We start from the raw sequence: 22,310 nt of genomic DNA, 5'->3' as shown, positions 1-22,310 counted from the left end.
ACCTGCATGTCCTTGATGGAGTGAGAGGGGGAGTTAAAGTGTTCAGCCACGGGGCAGTGGGGTTGCTTTGTGCGTGTCGCGGAGATGTTCTCTGAAGCATTCTGTCTCCCTGATGTAGAGAAGGCCGCATCGAGAGCAAGGGATACAGTAAATGACATGTGTGGAAGTGCAGGTAATCTCTGATGGATGTGGAAGGCTCCTTTGGGGCCTTGGCAGGAAGTGAAGGGGGAGGTGTGGGTGCAGGTTTTGCAATTCTTTCAGTGGCACAGGAAGGTGCCGGAAGGGTTGGTGGGGGGTATGGACCTGACAAGAGAGTTGCGTGGGGAATGGTCTTTATGGAATGCAGATAAGGGTTGGGAGGGAAATATACCTCTGGTGGTGGGGTCTGTTTGTGGGTGGTGGAAATTGCGGAGGATGATGCGATGTATCCGGAGGTTGGTGGGGTGGAAGGTGAAGACCAGGGGGGATTCTGTCTTTGTTGTGATAGGAGGACTGGGGTTTGAGGGCGGAGGTGCGGGAAGTGGATGAGATGTGCTGGAGGGCATCCTTGATCACGTGGGAAGGGAAATTGCGGTCTTTGAAGAAGGAGGCCATCTGGTGTGTTCTGTGGTGGAAGTGGTACTCCTGGGAGCAGATGTGGTGGAGGTGGAGGTGGAGGAATAAGGGATAGCGGTTTTATAGGAGGCAGGGTGGGAGGAGAGGTAGTCCAGGTAGCTGCAGCAGTCGGGGGGTTTGTAGAAGACGTCTGTGTTGAGTCGGTCCCATTGATGGATACCAGAAACCGCCTGGACCTCACCTTCTACCCCACCAACCTCTGGATACATCGCATCATCCGACCTATCACCATTACCCCCACCTTCATTTACCTAACGCACACTCAGCTACCTTCCCTCCAGACCCACCCCTTCCCATTTATCTCTCTACCCCTTTGGCTCACAAGCCTCATTCCTGATGAAGGGCTCTTGCCCGAAATGTTGATTCTCCTGCTCCTCTGCTGCTGCCTGACCTGCTGTGCTTTTCCAGCACCACACTCTTGACTCCGATCTCCAGCATCTGCAATCCTCACTTTCACCTAGATTGCAATGGAGGCCTATTCTCTAAGCTCAGGATACTGAAGTTGTTGAGGTACATTTCTTGAGATTAATTGGCTACCTGTTCCCTGCATCAGTACATCTTCACACAAAATAGAATGTGTTATTATCTCAAGGACATCAATACACTCTTTGGATATATGCAGCATAATGAGCATCAGTTTTCAGTCCTTATGATGACTCAGTAGATATATCTATGCATAACTGAGTCATGGAGACCAGAACTGTTTTCAAAACTGCCTTAATTTGGATTCTATGGTCAGAGACTATTATCAGCCACCAATCCCTCCTCTCAGGACCAACCCGAGGGTAGCTTCTGATGTTGCAGAAGTTCAACATTTGTCCCTCTTTCAGCAACACACTGTTTGCCACAGTGCAACAAATGCCTGTTACTCAGTGGTCCGATGAAATGAGGTGAAGTTCTCCTATTGCTTAGGCCTCATTTCCACATGTTCTGCCCAAGGGATCAATTCCAGCGCACAGATCTCACAGGCTCCCACTTCCTAGCCAAAACTCACCATCTGAGAGAGGAGTGGAAAACTCTCAGAATATAAAAAGAAAATAAATATCAAGTCTTCTCATAAGCCAAGGCCTAGCAGCATTTATTTCTATAATGATATATTTTCAATAGTATAATATTTGCAAACACAAATATCTCAATGGAATGCATAGATTTGTCAAATAGAATACAATCTAGGTTTTAAATAGTACACAATAGTGCTTTGGTTAACATTTAAGACTCAAATAATTTTCAAGTAATACAGTGCTGAATGTCAAATACTTCTCATTAGCTGCCTTGGGCTCTAGATGGTTTGTGCATCATTGACTCTTCTGCATTTGAGCCATCCTTTTGGCTTTGGTGAGTAAGTATCTGTTTCTTCCTTCCTCGAACCGTCTCTTTTCATCTTCTGTTTCAATCTGTTAACAAAGAAACAAATGGTGGTATTGGATCATTCAGTGTTTCAGTCAGGCATGGGGGATAGGTCAGGTGTAGGTTTGATCTGTGAGACATTGTACAACCTGATTTAACACAATGTGGAGTCAGTGAGAATCTTCTAGAATCAAGATGCATCCTTGTTCCTCTCTAATTAAGAAACTTAATATGCATTATCAGCATCTTTTGACATTGATGATGAGCCTAATAACATAACACATTTACTGAAAACTGCCTTGGGATAAGAAACAGTGTCAAGCAGCACCATTATACTGTATAATGCAATGCTCTTACAAAGCAGCACCTTGCTCTATTTACTATGAGCAATGCCATAGGAGAGCTGCACATGGGTAAAGATCAGATGATCACACCTCAAGGTTCATTCAATACTGTTACTTAGACAAAGTGTCACCTTGGCGTTTTCGAAGGGAACTCTGACTCTTGAGCCAGAAGGTTTTGCATTCAAGCCCAACTTTAAGGTGTATCATCCAAGCTGAAATTTCAGGGCAGCATCAAATAAATTCTGGAATTGTTACAGCTGCTGTCTTTGGCTCGAGATGTCAAACCAAGTCTACCACATTTTGTTAGGATGGATACTAGAAAGCTTTTAAGCCATGAACGGAATTTCTTTCAGCATACAGAACAACATGTATCCTCCAAACAAAGCAATCAAGACATACTATAAATTATGCCATTGGAGATCCATTCATTAACAACTTTGATTTGACAGCAGACATGATTAGTTGAGGCATTATTGCATTTTGCTGCTTCTGCCACAATTTCAATTTTCTAGCTATCAAAACACTCCTTCAAAGAAAATAAAATGTTGCATTGAACATTTATCTTTAATACTAATCCAATTGCTTAAAATACTCTACATGTTCTGTTTCTGCCTGTAATTTCAAGCAACTGAACTTCCTTGCATCAACTCTTGTTTAATTATAGTTGCAGTTTGGTAATCCCACGTATGACTTGACCCACAATCTTGTTCTTTAATTGAGTTGACAGCTCCTTAGTCTGAAACTAGTGTACATCCTCACATTCGTTATTGATCAGCACTCATGTGAAATGTCAGGCCTCATCATGACGCCTGTTGACAGTTATATGATTCAGAATGGAAGAAATGAGTTTGGACAGTTACTTGTCAGGCTGATTCCATGAGCAACCATGATTAGGATTGTAGATGTAGAGAAATGGCTGCTGCACCACCCATAAAGACACACTGCCACTGGTAAACCCTACAGCCGGCCATCTCTAACTTCACATTGGTCAAACCAAAGAAATCCAAGCTTGAATCCACCCTATCTCGCTGGATAACTTTAACAATGTGTGGCAGGACTTCTTTTGCTCACTGCTTCATATTCACTTTCCAGCAGAAGTCACTGGATAATGATCAGAAGGCATAATCTTGGTTGATTTTGATAGGAAGAATTAGGAAGCCACATACTGCCTGGAAAGAAAGAGTTTAATTGGGGTAGAGGCACAATGGGATTTAGTGGGTATAGATCCACAAGCCATTAGAAATAGGAATGGCAGTTTATAAAGCCTCAGAAAAAGCAAACAAAGCACATTTCTGAAAAGCTGACAGATTATGTTAAATTTGTAAAAAAAACTTCAGACTACACTTAAGAGCATGATGCACAGTTCTTAATTCCATACTATAAAACAAATTCAGAGATACTGGAGAAAGTGCAAAAAAAAGTTAACAAGAATGAAACCACAGGCACACACTGTATCAGGGAAGATTAAATTCAAAAACGTTCAACTTGCTACTGAAGGAAAAGTTGAGGCGAATGGCAGAGGTACATTTACAAGGAAGCTGGATAAGCCCAATAGGGAGAAAGGAATGGAAAGATATGCTGATAGGGTTGGATGAAGAGGGGCTCAGTGCTATTCTATGCAGTGCATGTATCTGCTAATTGGAGAAATAAACTTTAACGAGTAACATAATCACAGAGAACCTCTAACCATAAGAATGGCAGTGGCATTGCAAATGAATTGTAAAATGCACTTTAATGATGCATTGAATGTGTCAGTAAACACTCCAATTTATTGCTTTAGACACTTCACTAAAAAAAGATACACATCCTTCTGTGCTGCAATTTTATCTCAATGCCAGTCAACGTGTACTGCACTTGACACATTTTTGCTAGCATAATGGAATGAATTTCGAGTGTCATTCCACCAACATCACTCACTCATGCCATTGTTACTGAGAATACTGGAGGTGTCATTGGTGTCAAGGTCAAAAGACTCTTAACCATGCAATCATAGAATCAATTGGTATAGAGACAGAAAGAACTATTAAACGTTATTAGTGATATCCACTGAGTGATGAGTTACACAACTACAGCTAGTGCCTGCCTAATACTTAAACAACTAGCATAGCAAAGGACCACTTGAGCCGTTTTTGGTTTAGAATTATATCAGCAATGTTGAAAATTTTGGCATTCAATCAGGCAATCCATCTGTTATTTCTCCACTCTCACTGCACACTCCAAACTAATATTACTTGCCCACCTTCTGGCTTGGATCTCTTTTGCTTAAACCTATAGCTATCCTCTGCTGCTGCTCTCTCTGCATTCTTCAAACAGCCCATTGAAGAGCTTATCCCTTCCTCCTTATTAGCAGCAATTCTAATTGTCCCACTGTCCTCTCTTATTAACTTCCTGCATACCTACTGGTTCTAATACTGCCTTTGTTTACAAAAGATAAATGTCTGCTGTGCCCTGAGATTTCTTTCTTCATTACAAACCATCCCCTAATCACTCTTCCTTTTTTTTAGATTAGATTAGATTACTTACAGTGTGGAAACAGGCCCTTCGGCCCAACAAGTCCACACCGCCCCGCCGAAGCGCAACCCACCCATACCCCTACCTTTACCCCTTACCTAACACTACGGGCAATTTAGCATGGCCAATTCACCTGACCTGCACATCTTTGGACTGTGGGAGGAAACCGGAGCAAACCCACGCAGACACGGGGAGAACGTGCAAACTCCACACAGTTAGTCGCCTGAGGCGGGAATTGAACCCGGATCTCTGGCGCTGTGAGGCAGCAGTGCTAACCACTGTGCCACCGTGCCGCCCACTTTTACATTCAACAAGTTCAAGGAGTTTAAGAACTTCTTTGTCACTAAAAGTGATACTATCCATTCAACTGTGTCTCCTGTTCTCCCTCATCCCAAAGATCTCCATACTTCTAAAGTCCAATCTCCCCAGGTCATCCCTATTTATAATTTCTCTCACTTCTTTCTTAACCCATGTTCTCTCTAAGCTAATATTGTTTCCAAGACAATGTCCCTCTCCATTCGCTCACTGAACTGCTGACCACCCAACTGTCTTTCTCTAGGCGCATTCTGTCTAACATTGTGAACTGTTCCCCTTATTTGGTCCCTTTCTACTCCTTTCAAATCTTCTGTCATCACCAGTTTCCTTCACTTTTGACCCATCTGGCCTTGTAGCTGCCAGCCCATCTTCAATCTCTCCTTCCTATCCAAATGATGTTACTTCCTCCCAAATCCATGCCAATTTTTTCCACAGATCCACATCAAAATTTCTTCAGTAAGAATTGCAGTTTCTGCTACAGTAATGAAACAGCCCAAATCAAAGCCACTTAAATTATGTGCACATGACCACATTTCTCAAATTTCTCTACAGCAATTTACATCACCAATCTACAGTGTCCGTTTCAAAGATACATTCACTCCACTCTTCGGTCCACACCACCAGTTATTTATAGCATTGCTCAGTAATTAACTCCCCACTTAAATCCTTTTTTGTTCACTAGTCTTTTAGTCACCCCTCCTAATATGCTTTGGCTCGGCATCCATTTATATTGATCTCTGTCTTATGAACTGCATATTTTTCCCTGCTAATAGTAGTATATTTCTATTGAATGTTTCTCTCCTATTTATTTTTAAGTTCTATGCAGCATGCTTTCTCCTACTGCTTACACGCAAAACTGCAATGTTTCAAGAGAACTGCAAAATTATTTTGAAACTTTTAATCCAAGATTTTTTCTTGTATTTTTGGAGCATTTTGAATTCTGATCTGTTTGCTACATTATACAAATTCAGATATGAAAAGCTAATTATTCCAAACATCTCATGCTTGAGGTGCTACGGACAAAATAAGCAGATGCCTAATTAACAAGGAGCAAGTTCCCAGAAATTAATTATGTGCAGCTGTCACGTTTTTCAAACACCTTCAAGTAGCATTGTGACAGTAACGGCTCATGTGTGGCACTGTAGTATTACCCCTACCTCTGGGCCAGAAGGCTGGGTTCAAGTCCCACCTGTTCCAGAGGTGTGCATTAACACCACTGAACAAGCTGACTAGGTAAATATCTAGAATTGTGGCAGTGCATCTGTTCAAATGTTTGAGAGATTATATACTTATGCAACAATCATCACATCACAGAACCATCTAAAAATATGGATTGAATCATATAAATATTACGTCAGTTGGTCAGAGTTATAAAAACTATAGCTTAGGCAGAGGACAATCAGATTATTGTGCTATGCTGATGTTAGTTCACCACCAAAGTGATATGTTGTAATCCTATTTCCTTACATGATTTTACATTCTTTTCAAATACTTCTCAAGTTTTCTTTTAAACTATGCTACAGTCTATCTCCATAATCACTTGTTCTGAAGCACTGAGTACTAATAAACCCTCTTGAAAGAAAAATGTTTCTAATTTACACCTTTTTCTGATATCCATGATGATTCATTAACAACTAGTTGCCAATTCCAAACCCTTAAGAGGTTTTTAAATCTCTGTATGATCCATTTTCCTCACTTATTCTTCCACTTTCTGTAGAATATTGGCTCAATTTTGAAAGATTTTCTTCACAAATACTTTTATTGCTTTGTACTGTTCTTGTGAAATTTGATTTATCAATAACATAATACTGGATTTGAATTCAGTATGATTCATACCAAAGAGTGGATGGAAGTTGGGAGAAATAAAGTCAAAAGTGACATATGGCTTGATGTCATGTTTTCATTTTTCATAGCAAGGGATAAGATAGCAACATATAAAAGGACACTATATGTATGACAAAGTTTTTGACAAACTGTTTTGTTTTAGGAAGAGGAAAAATTAATTGCCATTATTGCTATGGTGGCATCTTTGCACATGAGTTTGGACAGTGTTTGTGGCAGCAGGTGGAGAATAATCGCTCTCTAATCATTAAGTATAATGACACCATACATCGCTCAGGGAGAGTCCTGGTTTATTTACAACTATCAATAGAGAAAATCTTCCTGAAGTCCATTTATATTCCCAACACACAAAGATAGATAACAGAGTGGTTTGACACATGCTTTGTATTTGTAACAAACCATAAAAATATGGTTCTCCAAAACACTATTTCATGAAAGCAGGGATCCTTTCAACATGATTAATCGGACACAGATGACATAGTGCCTTATCTGAGAAAGAAAACAGTTCTGTTTCCATCTGAAACTCAAATCCTTACCAAATGCTTAAATGCAAACCCAGAATGAAAACTCAAGTCAAAAACATGCTGGAGTAAAACTGAGTTTCCACGGTACATTTGTATAATCTGTCTGTTGTTTTGCAGCTGAGTGTCTCCATCTCTTCCTCCCCAGTGAAATGAAAGGGAAATTACGTAGCTGTTGTTTAACCAACAATTATTAATCACACAAAATAATCATGAAATTAAATCATTATCACTGATTAACCTTTTAGTCCTTAATTTTTCAAGTATTAAACAGATTTGAAGTGTTGTAGGACAGTTATATGAAACAGAGACAAAAAAAATTGTCAGGAGAAAGTGAGGACTGCAGATGCTGGAGATCAGAGCTTAAAAATGTGTTGCTGGAAAAGCACAGCAGGTCAGGCAGCATCAAAGGAGCAGGAGAATCGACGTTTCGGGCATGAGCCCTTCTTCAGGAATCATCGGCATTTCGGGCATAAGCCCATCTTCAGGAAAGGTTTCCTGAAGAAGGGCTTATGCCCAAAACATCAATTCTCCTGCTCCTTTGATGCTGCCTGACCTGCTGCGCTTTTCCAGCAACACATTTTTAAGCCAAAAAATTGTCAGCCAATCCTTTCAGCATTAACTAGGAATATGCCCAGTTGGCACAAAATAAATTAACACAAGCAATTCTGTATCAATAAAATATATATTTTAAAAGGTGTTCATAGGATGTGGACATCAGTACATGGAACAGTTATTGCTCTAATTTCCCAGAGGGCAGTTAAGTGTCAACCACATCGTTGTATGTCTGGATTTAATGTAGGCCAGATCAGATTAGATTAGATTCCCTTCAGTGTGGAAACAGGCCCTTCGGCCCCACAAGTCCACACCGACCCTCCGAAGAGCAATCCACCCAGACCCATTTCCCTTTGACTAATGGGCAATTTAGCATGGCCAATTCACCTGACCTGCACATCTTTGGACTGTGGGAGGAAACCAGAGCACCCAGAGGAAACCCACACAGACACGGGGAGACAGTTGCCCGAGACTGGAATCGAACCTGGGTCCCTGGTGCTGTGGGGCAGTAGTGCTAACTGAAAATTTTCTATGGCAGAGAGATGACAAATAGCATATCTGATGAAGCAGATTTGAGGTGGATTTTAAAAGTGGGAACAGAATTAGTAAGGCAGAGATGTTTTACCAAAAGAGTTGGGTAGAGCTCAGCACCAATAATGAAATAGAAGGAAGGTACACATCAGAATGCATGATCAGAAGAAGGGGAATGTGTTGTGATGTAGGATGGGGAGTTAGTAGAGGAAAGATGAAGGAAGACTAGAGAGAGCTTGTTAAATTAGCATGGGGAGTTTGGATTCAATGTTTTTGAGCTGGAGGTTGAGAAGACTAGTATGGTCTGTGAGTGAGATTTAGTGTAGAACAGATTAATACATGTGCAGTTTATAATAAGCTAGAGGTGACGGCCCAGTGGTATTATCGCTGGACTATTAATCTAGAAGATCAGATAATGTTCTGAGGACTCGGGTTCAAATCCTGCCTTGACAAATGGTAGAATTTGATTTAACAATAATCTGGAATTAAGAATCTACCGATGACCCTGAAACCATTGTCAACTGATGAAAATATGCCATTCTCACTTGGTCTGGCCTACATGTGACTCCAGACCCCCAGCAATGTGAGTGACTCTCAACTACCCTCTGAAATGGCCGAGCAAGCTACTTGGTTCAAAGGCAGTTGGAGTGGGCAATAAATGCTGGCTAACCAGCGATTCCCACGAGTGAACTAAAGAAAGTGTGAAGCTGGTGTCGGAGAAGGCAAATTTGAAAGAAAGAAGAACATGGATAAAATATTCTGTGGCAGTAGAGGTGGAATAATGGTCCTGTAATGGGGCAAATAGAAATAGCAACCTTACCAAGGACAGAAGAGAATTTGGAACTCAATTCAGTGTGAAATAGAACACAGAGTCAGAGCATTAAATTATGAAGGATGCTTTTACCTAAATATACTTGCCATAGACTTGTAGTAGAAAGGTGTCAGCTTCCGTGAGTGGAACTTAATAAAATAAGAAGGGCTTGCTTTGTAGTGAATTCTCTTTTACATATTTTCATGGTTTTGAACTATAAAGGCAAGTGAAAAGAAGCAATGGACTGTTTAAAATCTGCAGCAGATGGGGCACAGACATCAGAGGAATCAGCTGCACTCAAGAATAAAAATAAAACATTTGATCTATTTTTCTCATGGCACCTGCGTTTAAATGAAAGAAAAAATATAGCAAGTAACTTCTCCTAATTGTGTAACAAGGTTTTATTAATATGGATGCCAAATTGTTTATGTCACTTGCATTATCTTCAGTGGCTGCACCGAGATCATTAATTCAAATCTATTTCTCCTGCATCTATCAGAAAGGTGTTAATTCATGTTGGGCTACAAATCCACAGCTTCCAGGTGTCTGCTGATATTCATTCTCCCTCAATTATCCTCCAAAACAATATGAAGTATTTTTTACCGAATATAAATACAAAGTGTGTCCACAATGATATGCGCTGTTTTTATTCACTCATGGAACGTGAGTGTCACTGGCTAGCCATCATTTATTGCTTGGCATTAGCTGCCATTGTGAAGATGGTGGTGAGCTGCCTTCTTGATCCATTGAGTCCATGTGCTGTACGTTCACCCACAATGCCATTATGGAAGGAATTCCAGGATTTTGGTCCAGTAACAGTGAAGAAATGATGATATATTTCCAAGTCAGGATAGTGAGTAACTTGGAGGGGACTGGCAGGTGGTGGCTCCCATGTATCTGCTGCCCTTGTCCTTCAAGAAGGATTTGGTCATGGGTTTGGAAGGTGCTGTCAAAGATTCTTTGATGAATTTCTACAGTGCATTTCGGAGGTAGTACACACTGTTGTGACTGAGCCTTTGTGGGGGAGGGAGTGGATGCTTGTGGATGTGGTGCCAGTCAAGCAGGCTGTTTTGCCCTGGATGTTGTCAAGCACTCTGAGTGTTGTTGGATTGTGGGAGGAAACCAGAGCACCCAGAGGAAACCCACACAGACAAATGGGGAGTATTCCATTACACTCCTCACTGTCCCTTGTTGATGGTAGTCAGGCTTTCGGGAGTCAGAAGGTGAGTTACTATCATTGGAGTATTAACCCAGAGTAAAGTCTATGTGGTGTCCTGAGGACCTGGGTTCAAATCTCACCATGGCAGATAGTGGAATTTGAATTCAACATTAATTGGGAGTGGCATGGTGGCTCAGTGGTTAGCACTGTTGCCCCACAACACCAGGGGCCTGAGTTTGATTCCCACCTTAGGCAACTGTCTGGAGCTGTGGAGTTTGCACATTTTCCCCATGTCTGCGTGGGTTTCCTCCAAGTGCTCCAATTTCCTCTCACAATCCAAGGATGTGCAGGTTAGGTGAATTGGCCATTCTAAATTGCCCATAGTGTTCAGGGATGGGTAGTTTAGCTGCATTAGTGTGGGGTAAATATGGAGTAGATGGGGAATGGGTCTAGGTGGGTTACTCTTCGGAGGGTTGGTGTGGACATATTGGGCCACACTGTAGGGATTCTATGATTCTATGATAATCACCGCAATTTTCCTAGCCTCTGACCTCTCTCGTAGCCACTTGTGTTTATGTGGCAAGCCAAGTTTGTGTTCAATGGTAACCCAAAGATGTTGAAGTAGGCGAATTCAGTGATGGTAACCCCATTGAATCTCAAGGGATGGTGATTTGATTGTCTTTTGTTGGAGATGGTCACCTGTGTGGTGCGAATGTTACTTGCCACTTTTCAGCCCGAGCCTGGTTATTGTACAAATCGTGTTGCATTTGAACACTGATTCCTTCAGTATCTAAGGAGTTGTGAATGGTGCTGAACATTGTTCAATCATCAGCAGAAATCCACACTTCTGACCTTATGATTGAGGGAAGGTTATTAATGAATCAGCTTAAGATGGTTGGGCCTAGGTCACAACCTGAGGTACTCTTGAAGAGCTGCCCTGGAGCTGAGATGACTGACCTCCACAAACCACAACCATCTTCCTATGTGGCAGGTATGACCCAAATCAACAAAGAGTTTGCCCTCTGACACCGATTGATTCCAGTTTTTATTAGAGCCCCTTGTTGCTACACCCGGTCGAATATGGCTTTCATGTCAAGGTTTGTCATTCTCACCTCACGTCTGGAATTCAGCTGTTTTGCCCATGTTTGAAGGCTGTAATGAGGTCAGGAGTTGATTGGCCCTGACGGGACCCAATATGGGTGGCAGGTTGTTGCTGAGCAGGTGCTGCTTGATAGCACTGTTGATGACACCTTCCATCAGTTTCCTGATGATCAAGAGTAGGTTGGTGGGGCAATAATTGGCTGGGTTGAATTTGTGTTGCCTTTTGTGTACAGGACATATCTGGGCAATTTTCCACATTGTTAGGTAGATGCCAGTGTTGTAACTGAACTGGAACAGTTTAGCTAGGGGAGTGGCAAATTCTGAAGTGCAAGTCCATGTGTATTATAAAGAAGGAACACCACATCCACATTAGGAGTCACTGATTTTTATTTTCCTTATATGTAGATTGTAGAGACCAATACTGGAGCAAAAGGATGTTATAACAGACGTGATCAATTAAAGTATCACTGACTTGAAAACAAACTAGCTCCTCTTAGTCTGTATACCATTATAAATGACCAAGTTTCATGTCCTTTTTATTTCTGGGTGCTGATCTAAACCTGATTAGTTATGCTGCCTTTCCTGCTGATTACAGGAAAGCAGTACAATGACCAACCCTCCCTGTGTCACACCCCCTGAAAAATGTTTACTTCAGGATCAAGCATACAGCAGTAAAAATTGGCTGGAGGTGAAGGAGCACTTCCAACAATGAATTATCGCAGACATCACTTGGGCGATATTTAGGCCACTCCAACGTTTTGGAGGTTTGATGGGTGCACAAATTGATTCAGCAGCTATTATATGGCAAACCCTCCATGTGACTTTGATAGATTAAGAGTAAAATAGTCACAGTCACAATTCAGCTCAGGTTTTGAGGCAAGCAAGCTTATTCAATACATCATTTCTCACATCCTGTTAAAATTGTAATATGAAACACAGAGCCATTTTATATTACCTTTTTGGTAAATCAGGTAATGTATTAAAACTTAAGCCCTGCCAGAATGAAATTGTCTTGATGTCCAGATTTTTAAGCAGGTGAGTCTTAATATCTGCACCAGAGGTTATAAGTTCTGTTCACATACTCTTGACTTTCATGCACTTTCTCCCTCACTAAGTATCCAGCTCCAAACCCCGTGGAATAATGCATTTCTAACATCATAGTTCAGCTACCTCCTGACGTACAGTGGATGGGTACACATTAATACAGAAAGCTAACACTGACACAGTGGGTGATATTTCCTTGGGGTAGTGATCAGGCACATCTGCCCCACCTCAAAGATTTTCATTTTGTCTGAGGTTTGATATGATATTGCGTCATAAAGTTGAGGGGACCAGTGAGTCATGGGCTTTCTCACTTGGAGCTCAAAGGTCAAGTGAAGCTGAGCATTACACATTTACATGTCAAAGAATTTCTTTTAAGCAGAGAAACTTAGATGAACCTGATCCAGAAAGTCTAAATGCAGATGATCTAGATGCAAGATAGCACCAAGTTTGCAAAGAGCATTTAAGGTAAATGAAGCAGTAATTACATACTTCCAACCTTGAATTTTAAAGTCTCAAAGATTGTAGAAAACCAGAAAGACTGAAGAAATTAGGATATTACATAAATTTGATGATTTTAGAATTAATGCGTTATAATAGGAATTGATTCTAATCAGTTTATGGCACAGGTGCTGGATTAGTGGTGCTGGAAGAGCACAGCAGTTCAGGCAGCATCCAAGTAGCTTCGAAATCGACGTTTCGGGCAAAAGCCCTTCATCAGGAATAAAGGCAGTGAGCCTGAAGTGTGGAGAGATAAGCTAGAAGAGGTGGGGGGGGGAGAAAGTAGCATAGAGTACAATGGGTGAGTGGGGGAGGGGACGAAGGTGATAGGTCAGGGAGGAGAGGGTGGAGTGGATAGGTGGAAAACCTCTAGCTTATCTCTCCATGCTTCAGGCTCACTGCCTTTATTCCTGATGAAGGGCTTTTGCCTGAAACGTCGATTTCGAAGCTACTTGGATGCTGCCTGAACTGCTGTGCTCTTCCAGCACCACTAATCCAGAATCTGGTTTCCAGCATCTGCAATCATTGTTTTTACCTTTTATGACACAGGTGTACAGGCCACATCTTTTTATTTTTCATTAGTTTTGAATTGTGGATAAAAATGGGAAAAGGACACTGCTTTAAATCAAGGACTGCTGAAGGAGAAGTTACCGTTTTAAAATAAGTTACTGGAACTCACTGTGAGCTGTATTTACATTGTCACTTTGTTCAAACAGTGGGGGAGAATTGCTGGACTCATCGGCACTGTGGATGCATGCTCAGGGCAGTCTTGCCCACAGACAGACTGCTGATTGGTTTTTCAATCAGAAACATTGTGTGGGCCAGGAGATATCAGCATGACAACAACTCTTTTATTGACTCCTGGACAGGTGGCCAGCCTGTTGTGAACTATACAGCGACTGAAAGCCTCCAGACTCTAAAAAGAGAACAGCCTGTCTCTCTTTTTGCAGAACAGTAACAACAACTTGGAAGATAGCTAGCTATTCTCAAAGACAACCTATAAACTGAGGCCTATAACTATTAACTGTAAGATCTTGTCATCTAATATGATCTGATAGATTGCCTGAGATCTTATGGAATGAGGGAACAAATAATGTGTTTATTAATTAAGAGTAAATTGGGTGTGAAGTAGCTGTATAAATTTGGGGAGCTAGTAAATCAGTGGGGTTGCGTTTAATGGAGTGTGGCTAACTGTCATAGAGCTGACGCATAAGAGTATGGTCTTGAATTCTACTTAAATACTGACACTGAACAATTAATGTGTCAACTGCCCTATGATTTCAGTAAAGAACTCAGGGGACCTGAAATGAAGAAAATCAGAAATTAGAGGACTTGGAAGAAGCAAAAGGACATCTTATTGAATCACTGATTCCTGATGAAGGACTTATGCCCGAAACATCGATTCTCCCACTCCTCAGATACTGCCTGACCTGCTGATTTTTTCCAGGACCACACTCTAGACTCTGATCTCCAGCATCTGCAGTCTTCACTTTCTCCTATCTCATTGAATCAGATGGACTGGTGTTATTGAACAGTGTTCCCTGGGTGTTCTTTCACCCATAACATCTAAGATATTGAGCTTGTCTGAATCTGTCTGCATGTGAATGTATGGGTTTAGGCAGGGGAAGAGTTTAAGTCAGAGAGTTTATAAGTTGATCATTCATATTTTTTGTGCCTGTGATTGGAATTAAATTATTTGCAATAAATAATAGCTTCTTACTAAATGCAGAAACCTGGTCTGTTTTCAGTTAACCTGAGTTTGTCAGACAACAAAAACTGGGAATTTTGAGTAAATTGATTAAATATTTAACATTTATGACAATCCTAGTGGCAATGAGGCTCAAGTATCAGTATGCTTTCCCAAGTAGATCACGGCACAGGACATAGAAAGAGATCGGGAGATAAAATAATTGAAGCTTGGGAGGAATGAAGGAAAAGTTACATCTAGCAAGGTCCATTGCTTGGAGACTTGGGTATGCAAGCTGCAATCTGTTGCCTCAAATTCAACTTGGCTCAGCTCATAACCCACTCGTCTCTTAAACAGAAATCTAATGGAGCATTACTCTATGACAAATCACACCATGTGTGACCTGGGGTTGCTTGGTACGAACAACGGGTGCCTGAAACAGAGAATATTCCAATTACAAGCAATGGCATCTTTCACTTGGATAAGCAAGAAAATTAAGACAAAACTCCAGATTTAAACTCAGCAAGGAAATGCTTAAAAATAGCTACAAGGCAGAAACTATGTTTTCATTCCCTTACCCTAATCATTTTACAATGACAACCTATATTTATATGATACCTTTAATGCAGCAAAATGTCCCAAGGTGCTTCATTGACGTAATTTAGCGCCAAGCTACATAAGGGAATATTAGGACACCCACTCAAAATCTCAGTCAAAGTATTATTTTATAAGGAGTGCTCTAAACGAGAGATATACAAGACAGAAAGTCATTCGGAATGAAATTCCAGATGTTAGAGCCGAGGCTGATGAGTGCATGGTGGATTGAAGGAAATCAGAGGGCTGTATGAAAATTGGGGACTATTTATGTTAACAGCAGTGTTGTATCAATGGCCAAACCTGACTGTGCAATTTGGCAGCAGTCAATACTAGGAACCAGGGGAGGCCAGCATAAATACAGTATTCAACTTTACCAATCTATTGGCCAGAAGGAACAGAAATGATTCCCTTCCTGAGAAACAAATAAACAAACCATGCAGGCACTTGGTTCATGTACTACACAAGTTCTACTTAACCCTATTGGTGTAACATTCTATTCCTCTTTCTATTACGTTTGTGTAGGTTTCCTCTTGCATCTGAATGAGGCTGCACTGGGTCAGAGGCATCTATAAGTTAGTCTGCAGTTTATTCAAACAGGCGTTTGGTTGTCTGATTTTAAATAAAAACTCATATTTATAGGGCACTTCTCACATTTGCAGAAGTCCCAAACTATTTTTGAAATTGAGTTATTTGTTAAGTGGGCATGTACAACATTAAATTTAAGCAGTGTACATTATCTCGGCAACTACGGAATGAATTAATTACCAGGTAATTTGCCTTTTATGATTGAGAGAAAAATATTAGCTAATATTAGAAATATTAGAATAAAATAAGAAATTATCATTCTTTTTCAATTATTGCCATGCAATGCCAGTTGGTGGAATATCTGATTAAAAGACTATTCACATCATATACCACTTAAGGTCAACCTGGATTAAGCACTGAAGTCAATTTTAATCTATAATGTCCTATTTAAGAAACAAGAGGATTATCAACTGAGGCAAGTTGCATCTGAGGCAACAGACTGTAGCTTGCTTATCCAGTCCTCTAGCAATGGTCCTTGCTCTCCCTAACTTTTCTTTAATATTATCCTCCACTCTCTTCCTGCTCTCCGCAGCCTACACTGATGAAATCTAAATCCCATTCTAACTCATCCACCCTGAAATCATCAAAAGTACGGACCATCCTAATTTACCTGGTCTTTCCTGCATTCTATAATCTTTTAGATATTAAAACTCAAAGTTGGTGGTGTATAATAACTGTTACATTTACCTCACAATCTGGTCACAATCTAGGTGTTAGCCTGCACTCTGAATCAGGACCTTCATTAAGGTTTCTCAGTTAAAATGAAAGTCACTTAAGAAAGCGTGAATGTGCAATTCTCGGACTAGCTTGCCCAACACTCAAAGTATAGAAGCCCAAGACGGATTGATCACCTTAATTTGATGACCGTGTTTAAAGCTCAATCAAATTACCTTAAAGCAGATGAATATTTAAGGTGAGAATCTTTGCATGAAGAGAGAACAATTTAACAGTTTTGAAGAATTAATACAACAATCTTAGAGTTGAATGAAACTCAAGACAAATAGAGAACCAGTGTAATTTTAATGTTAATAGCTAATGCTTAGTCTGATTTTGTGGTCCAAGCACTTTCAACTCCAATGAATCATGCACAGCCTCTAAATTTGTCCTTATTCGCTATGCCTGAGAGGCACATCTTGAATTTTTTATGAATAACAGTGTTCAGGTGCTATTCCGCATGCCTCAAAATAGCATCAGAGATGTTATTTATATCATGTTATTATTTGCACAGGGCAAAAAATAGCTTCCACAGTTCTATGCCAGGATATTCAAAATGCTCAGCCAACACAAAATCAATATAGTGATTGCTACTCAGTGTGTGTTGCATGGCAACATGTTTTCAGATAACCAGTTGGAAATTAGGAAATAACTCTCTGTTGCATATTTTCATCATTTGTTTTCAAGTTTATAACCAATACTTCAAAGCTGTTCACACACTTGTAAAATCGAGCAGCTACTCTATGACTTCCTACAGTAAAGATATAAGGGACACATTAAAAAATGCCCTTTTGCTATTAATTACAGATTCAAAGGGGTACTCTGCAAAATGCATGATGGTACACGTCAAAACTGAACAAAACAACACATCAAGACAGGGCACACACAAACACTCTAAAACAGAACACTAAGATACACCAAAATGGAGCACTCAAACACTCTAAAACACAGTGAAATGACACACCCAGACAGAGCACACTGACACGTCTAAACATGATACACCAACTTACCAAATAGTTAATATTCAGACACCATTGAGGACATACCCACACATTAAGGAGGTCAAACAGGACACATCAATACACCAAGCAGGGCACACCTAACAGGTGATACCAAATTGGACACAGCAACACACCAAAAAGGATACACCAACACACCAAGTAGGTTACACCAACACACCAAAGTGGATATACAACACATGAATACAAGATAACAAGACACAATGATAAACAAAATTATGACATACAGATACACCAAAACACCCAAACAAGACACACCACTATATGAAAGCAGGTCACACCAACACACCAAATCAGTGCATATCAACAGATTAAAACCAGGCACACCAATACAGGATATGTAATGTAGCAAAAGCACATCAAACCAACATATCAAAACAAAAATGTTTATGCTATTCACTTCAGCTGCTCCTTACAGTAGCAAATTCCACATTCTAACCAGTCTCTGAATAAAAATGTTTATTCTGAATTCTTTATTAGATTTATGTATTTAAAGTTGCTAGTTTGCTCTTTAACATAAACACCAGTAGTGCCCATCCCCAAATTTTCCTGTTTCCAATTTCAGCAATTTTGCTGTTATTCCACAGTAGGCCCAGACAGTGAACAACAGAAGACTACTTAAACATTTTCATCTGATGTTTAAGTTTCCTGTGCACTATCCGGAAGGATTGAATGAATAATGATAAGAAGAGACACATGTTTCCTCTCACCCTGACATTGAGTCATGGGGGCTCAATTACTCCTTTAGTTCAGATCAACTAACTCTGAGTAGTTTGCTGACTAAAGAGAGGCTTGAGGTATGCCTGAATTGCACAATGCAACACTTTAATTTACCAGGCCATCAATGATGTTACAATGAACTTTGCTGTTATTAACTAATAATACCTTAATCAATTATTGTACAGCTAACTGACTGTACTCGATGACGTTTTATAATGAACATAACTCCACATTTTTGTAAATCAAGGGGACCAATTATCTGATCTCAGTTATTTTAAATTTTCAATTAACTTTATGCTTCATACAATTAAATTGCTGAAGGCGAGTGATCAGGACTATTACCTGACACAGTAACAGATACCATGACACTGGCAGACCAGGCAGCTGAGTTCAGTTTTATCAGGCTGCATTGAAATTCTGATAAATAATCTATGTATGTTCAGTTACTGAACATCTTCCACTGCCCATTCAAATAACCTTATTTGTGGATTGCCACACTTTGTTTTGCATTCTAGCTGGTGCTGTCTGAGACAACATTGATATCCGATATATCAGGATTTTATCAGCCTAACAAGATACAAGGGTAAATTATTATTTCAATTTCATGGCAGATGTTATGATTTAGAACAAAGACTATGTCACATTGACATTTCTGGTTGGAATTTCTTGAAGGATGACAAAGAAAGAGCAGGGGACAGGGACTAATTGGGCAATTTTTTGAATGAAGTAGTACAAGCACAATGGAATGAATGGCCTCCTTCTGAATTATATAATTGCATCAACTTCAGGTTTAAAATAGATATAGGTTCCTTGATGAATCAGCTGGTGCGTTCTAACATGCTATCAAGTTGATCAAGTTATGATAATCCCAGCACGTTCAGGGTCTAAAACTGAGGGCAACAGTTAGGCAAGATTTCAGCTTCAAATCACATCCACTCTGTTAGGATATATATGGACAATAGGTGAGGAAATGGTTGAGCTCAGCTGGGATGCCTCTAGGGTCCATGACCCTGTATGTACCAGAGAACTTGGTTAGCCCAGTTGGCTGGACAGCTAGTCCCTGATGCTGACTGACACCAACTGCACACATTTAATTCCTGTACCATTAAGATCCCACCATCTCAATCTTTCCCCTTGCCTGGGGTCTGGTGACCCTCAGGTTAAACCACACCCAGTTCTCGCTCAATAATTATAAAATGGGACTATGGTGACTTAAATTTTTCTGGAGAACTGTATCAATGATTTAGCATCTTTAAATCAGGTGATGGGAATAGGGAAGAATATTTGGAAACTGTCTCCTGCAGGATCATAGATATCTTAGCATACCACTCATATCAGTGTATGAGAACTTACAAGCTTGTGTTAAAGTTCTCCTGGTGCTAATGTTTATATGAAATTAATATGTTCAGGTTAACGAAAACCGAATGTTCTGATATTTTGAGGAAGGATCACCAGACACGAAACGCTAGATTTCTCTTCTCAGATGCTGCTAGGCCTGCTCAGCTTTTCCAGCAGTCTTCAGGTCAAGTCCTGGGAGAGGAGTGGAGTGGGTTATGGGGGGTGGAATCAGTGTGGGGAGCGATGGCATCACCTATGGAGCGAGGAGTAGGTGAACACCCACATTTCTTCTGGCTGAATTGATGGCATTTAACTTGAAAGAACTTTCTTTCTGTTGGTAATCCCTGGGACTGATAGCAAAGTTTGATCTGGTCTTGATACCTGTTCCATTTTTTCCACACTCCTTTCAGCAAAGGATCCTTCAAGTGCTGTTTGGCCATTCATTTACGTGACCAAGATTTTTGCATGGCATTCAAGGTTGTATTTGCACAAGAATAGATGGTCAGTTATATTTATTGGGCACTGTGTGACCATATAATTGTTTAAGAAATTTTTAAACAAGTTCAAAAGAAAAACAGTGGGGTTGCACCTTGAATGAGAAAGGGAAAGGGTATTAAATTAGCTGTTGAAGAATGGCTCATTTCTCTCATTACTATCATTACTCTGTGATGTTCAAGTCACAAACTCAGTGCACTCCTTGATTGTATTGATTCAAATGAAATTTTACATTGCTAATGAGTTTGCATGAGAACTTGATTGTACCTTTACCTTTGCAAACCGGCAGAGTGTCTGGGTACAGTGTGGTAACTGAGCCCTCACCCTGCACCAACACACTTCAGAACCCACCATCAGGAAGTGCTTCAATTTATAAATGTCACTTACACTGATGCCACAAAACATCTGTTCATAGAAACAGAAAATAGAATTCAAGTACTCATCGAGAATAATTGTAATTTTCTCTTAAACAGTATTCAAAATTCTGAGTATAAATGGCCATGAAAATTACAGTGAGCATAACAACATATGAATATTTAATATGTTAGCACAAAACTCTGTCACTTATGGATGACATTAAGCTGCTTAAAATAAATGTATTAACCTCTCCAAAATGGTAAAGATTTATCAAATGTGCACTATTATCCCACACTGTAATTTCTAGAGCAAGGAGGACCTGCTGGTGACTCTTAACTGCAACCCACAATGTTTAGCTAATGATAAAAAAATTCTTTATCAGTGAACTCCACATTGATGTGCATGCTGCACTTTTTACAACAAACAGAAAACATTATAAGGCAGATGCAAAGTTCAGCAAATGACTTCCTGAAGAAATATTGTTATCAAAATCTTTGCAATAGAAGTAAAGCAGCAGACTTGAAGACATTTTTTCAAACTGATTTTGAAATTAAAATATTTTATCAACTTTATTTATTGTGTCCTGTTTACAAAGGTAATCGAGGACAAGGTTGTGGAATTGTTTTTAGTTTGCTACTTGTTGTTATGCTCACTATAATTTTCATGATCATTTATACTCAAAATTTTGAATACTGTTTAAGAGAAAATTACATTTATTCTTCATGAGTATTTTAATTCTATTTCCTGTTTCTTTGAATAGATTTTTTGTGACATTGAGCAGCCATCATAGCAAGCAGCCACAATATAGCCTCAGCCTTAAAGCAGCACCTGTTAAGGCACTGATGTGACACCTTTGTGTCTCACAGCTGCTATCTTTGTGTTGTTAGAATCTACAGTTCATGTCAACAGGAAATCTTACATTTCAAACTTGAATCTGTAGAACTGTAATGAGGCTTCCCATTGGATTGCTGCCCATCATGATAACTCTTTCTGTCGTACGCATATTGCTGGTGCTCTATCTCCGGGGTCGGTGTCATTTGACAAAGTCCTTCTTAACAATATTTTCAATAAGCTGCTTCCGTTTAGCAAGGAGCTTGCAGAGAAGCTTTCAGGCCATCCGAGAACACTGAAGAACAAAATGGACTTAGCTCCATAATGGATTGAAGCAATACAGGAAACAAATATGCTTCTCTAAGCCAAGAAGTTATCAAAGAAGGTGAAAAGTAAGGCAATGCAGTTAAAATAGAGAATAGAGAATAGAAAGAGAAAACTGGCAATAAAGAAGTAATGGTTTTGTAAACTACTTTATTCAACTTTAATGCAATTAGTACAAGAATGCTACTATAAATCTGGGTGTTGACATATAATAGTATCAATTCTGCAGGACAATAGCCACAATGTCAGAAGATTTTTTTAAAGTGGCCAACTCAGAGAATACATATGGCTCCCAACAATCTCAAGGTTAAAAGCCTCAGAAATGCAAGGCTTTTCATCCACTGAAGAAGGGCATATGCCCGAAACGTCGATTCTCCTGCTCCTTGGATGCTGCCCGCCTGCTGCGCTTTTCCAGCAACACATTTTTCAGTTTTTATCCACTCTCAACA

At 40.0% G+C, this 22,310-nt stretch overlaps 1 protein-coding gene across 4 annotated transcripts in view; it reads right to left on the bottom strand.

The window, feature by feature from the left end:
• Positions 1-1,676: 1,676 nt before the first annotated feature.
• Positions 1,677-22,310, bottom strand: part of acot7 (acyl-CoA thioesterase 7) — a 301,602-nt gene continuing 280,968 nt past the window's right edge. For all 4 annotated transcript variants that reach the window (XM_072586226.1, XM_072586223.1, XM_072586225.1 and 1 more), the window contains one exon: positions 1,677-2,009. In XM_072586226.1, the coding sequence (XP_072442327.1) occupies positions 1,911-2,009 (99 nt within the window). In that variant the 3' untranslated portion in view covers positions 1,677-1,910. The remainder of the gene's footprint in view (positions 2,010-22,310) is intronic.

The sequence above is a fragment of the Chiloscyllium punctatum genome, chromosome 16, assembly GCF_047496795.1.
Source record: "Chiloscyllium punctatum isolate Juve2018m chromosome 16, sChiPun1.3, whole genome shotgun sequence".
NCBI lineage: Eukaryota > Metazoa > Chordata > Chondrichthyes > Orectolobiformes > Hemiscylliidae > Chiloscyllium > Chiloscyllium punctatum.
Note: the sequence above shows the minus strand (reverse complement) of the source record. Positions and strands in the feature narration are given on the sequence as shown.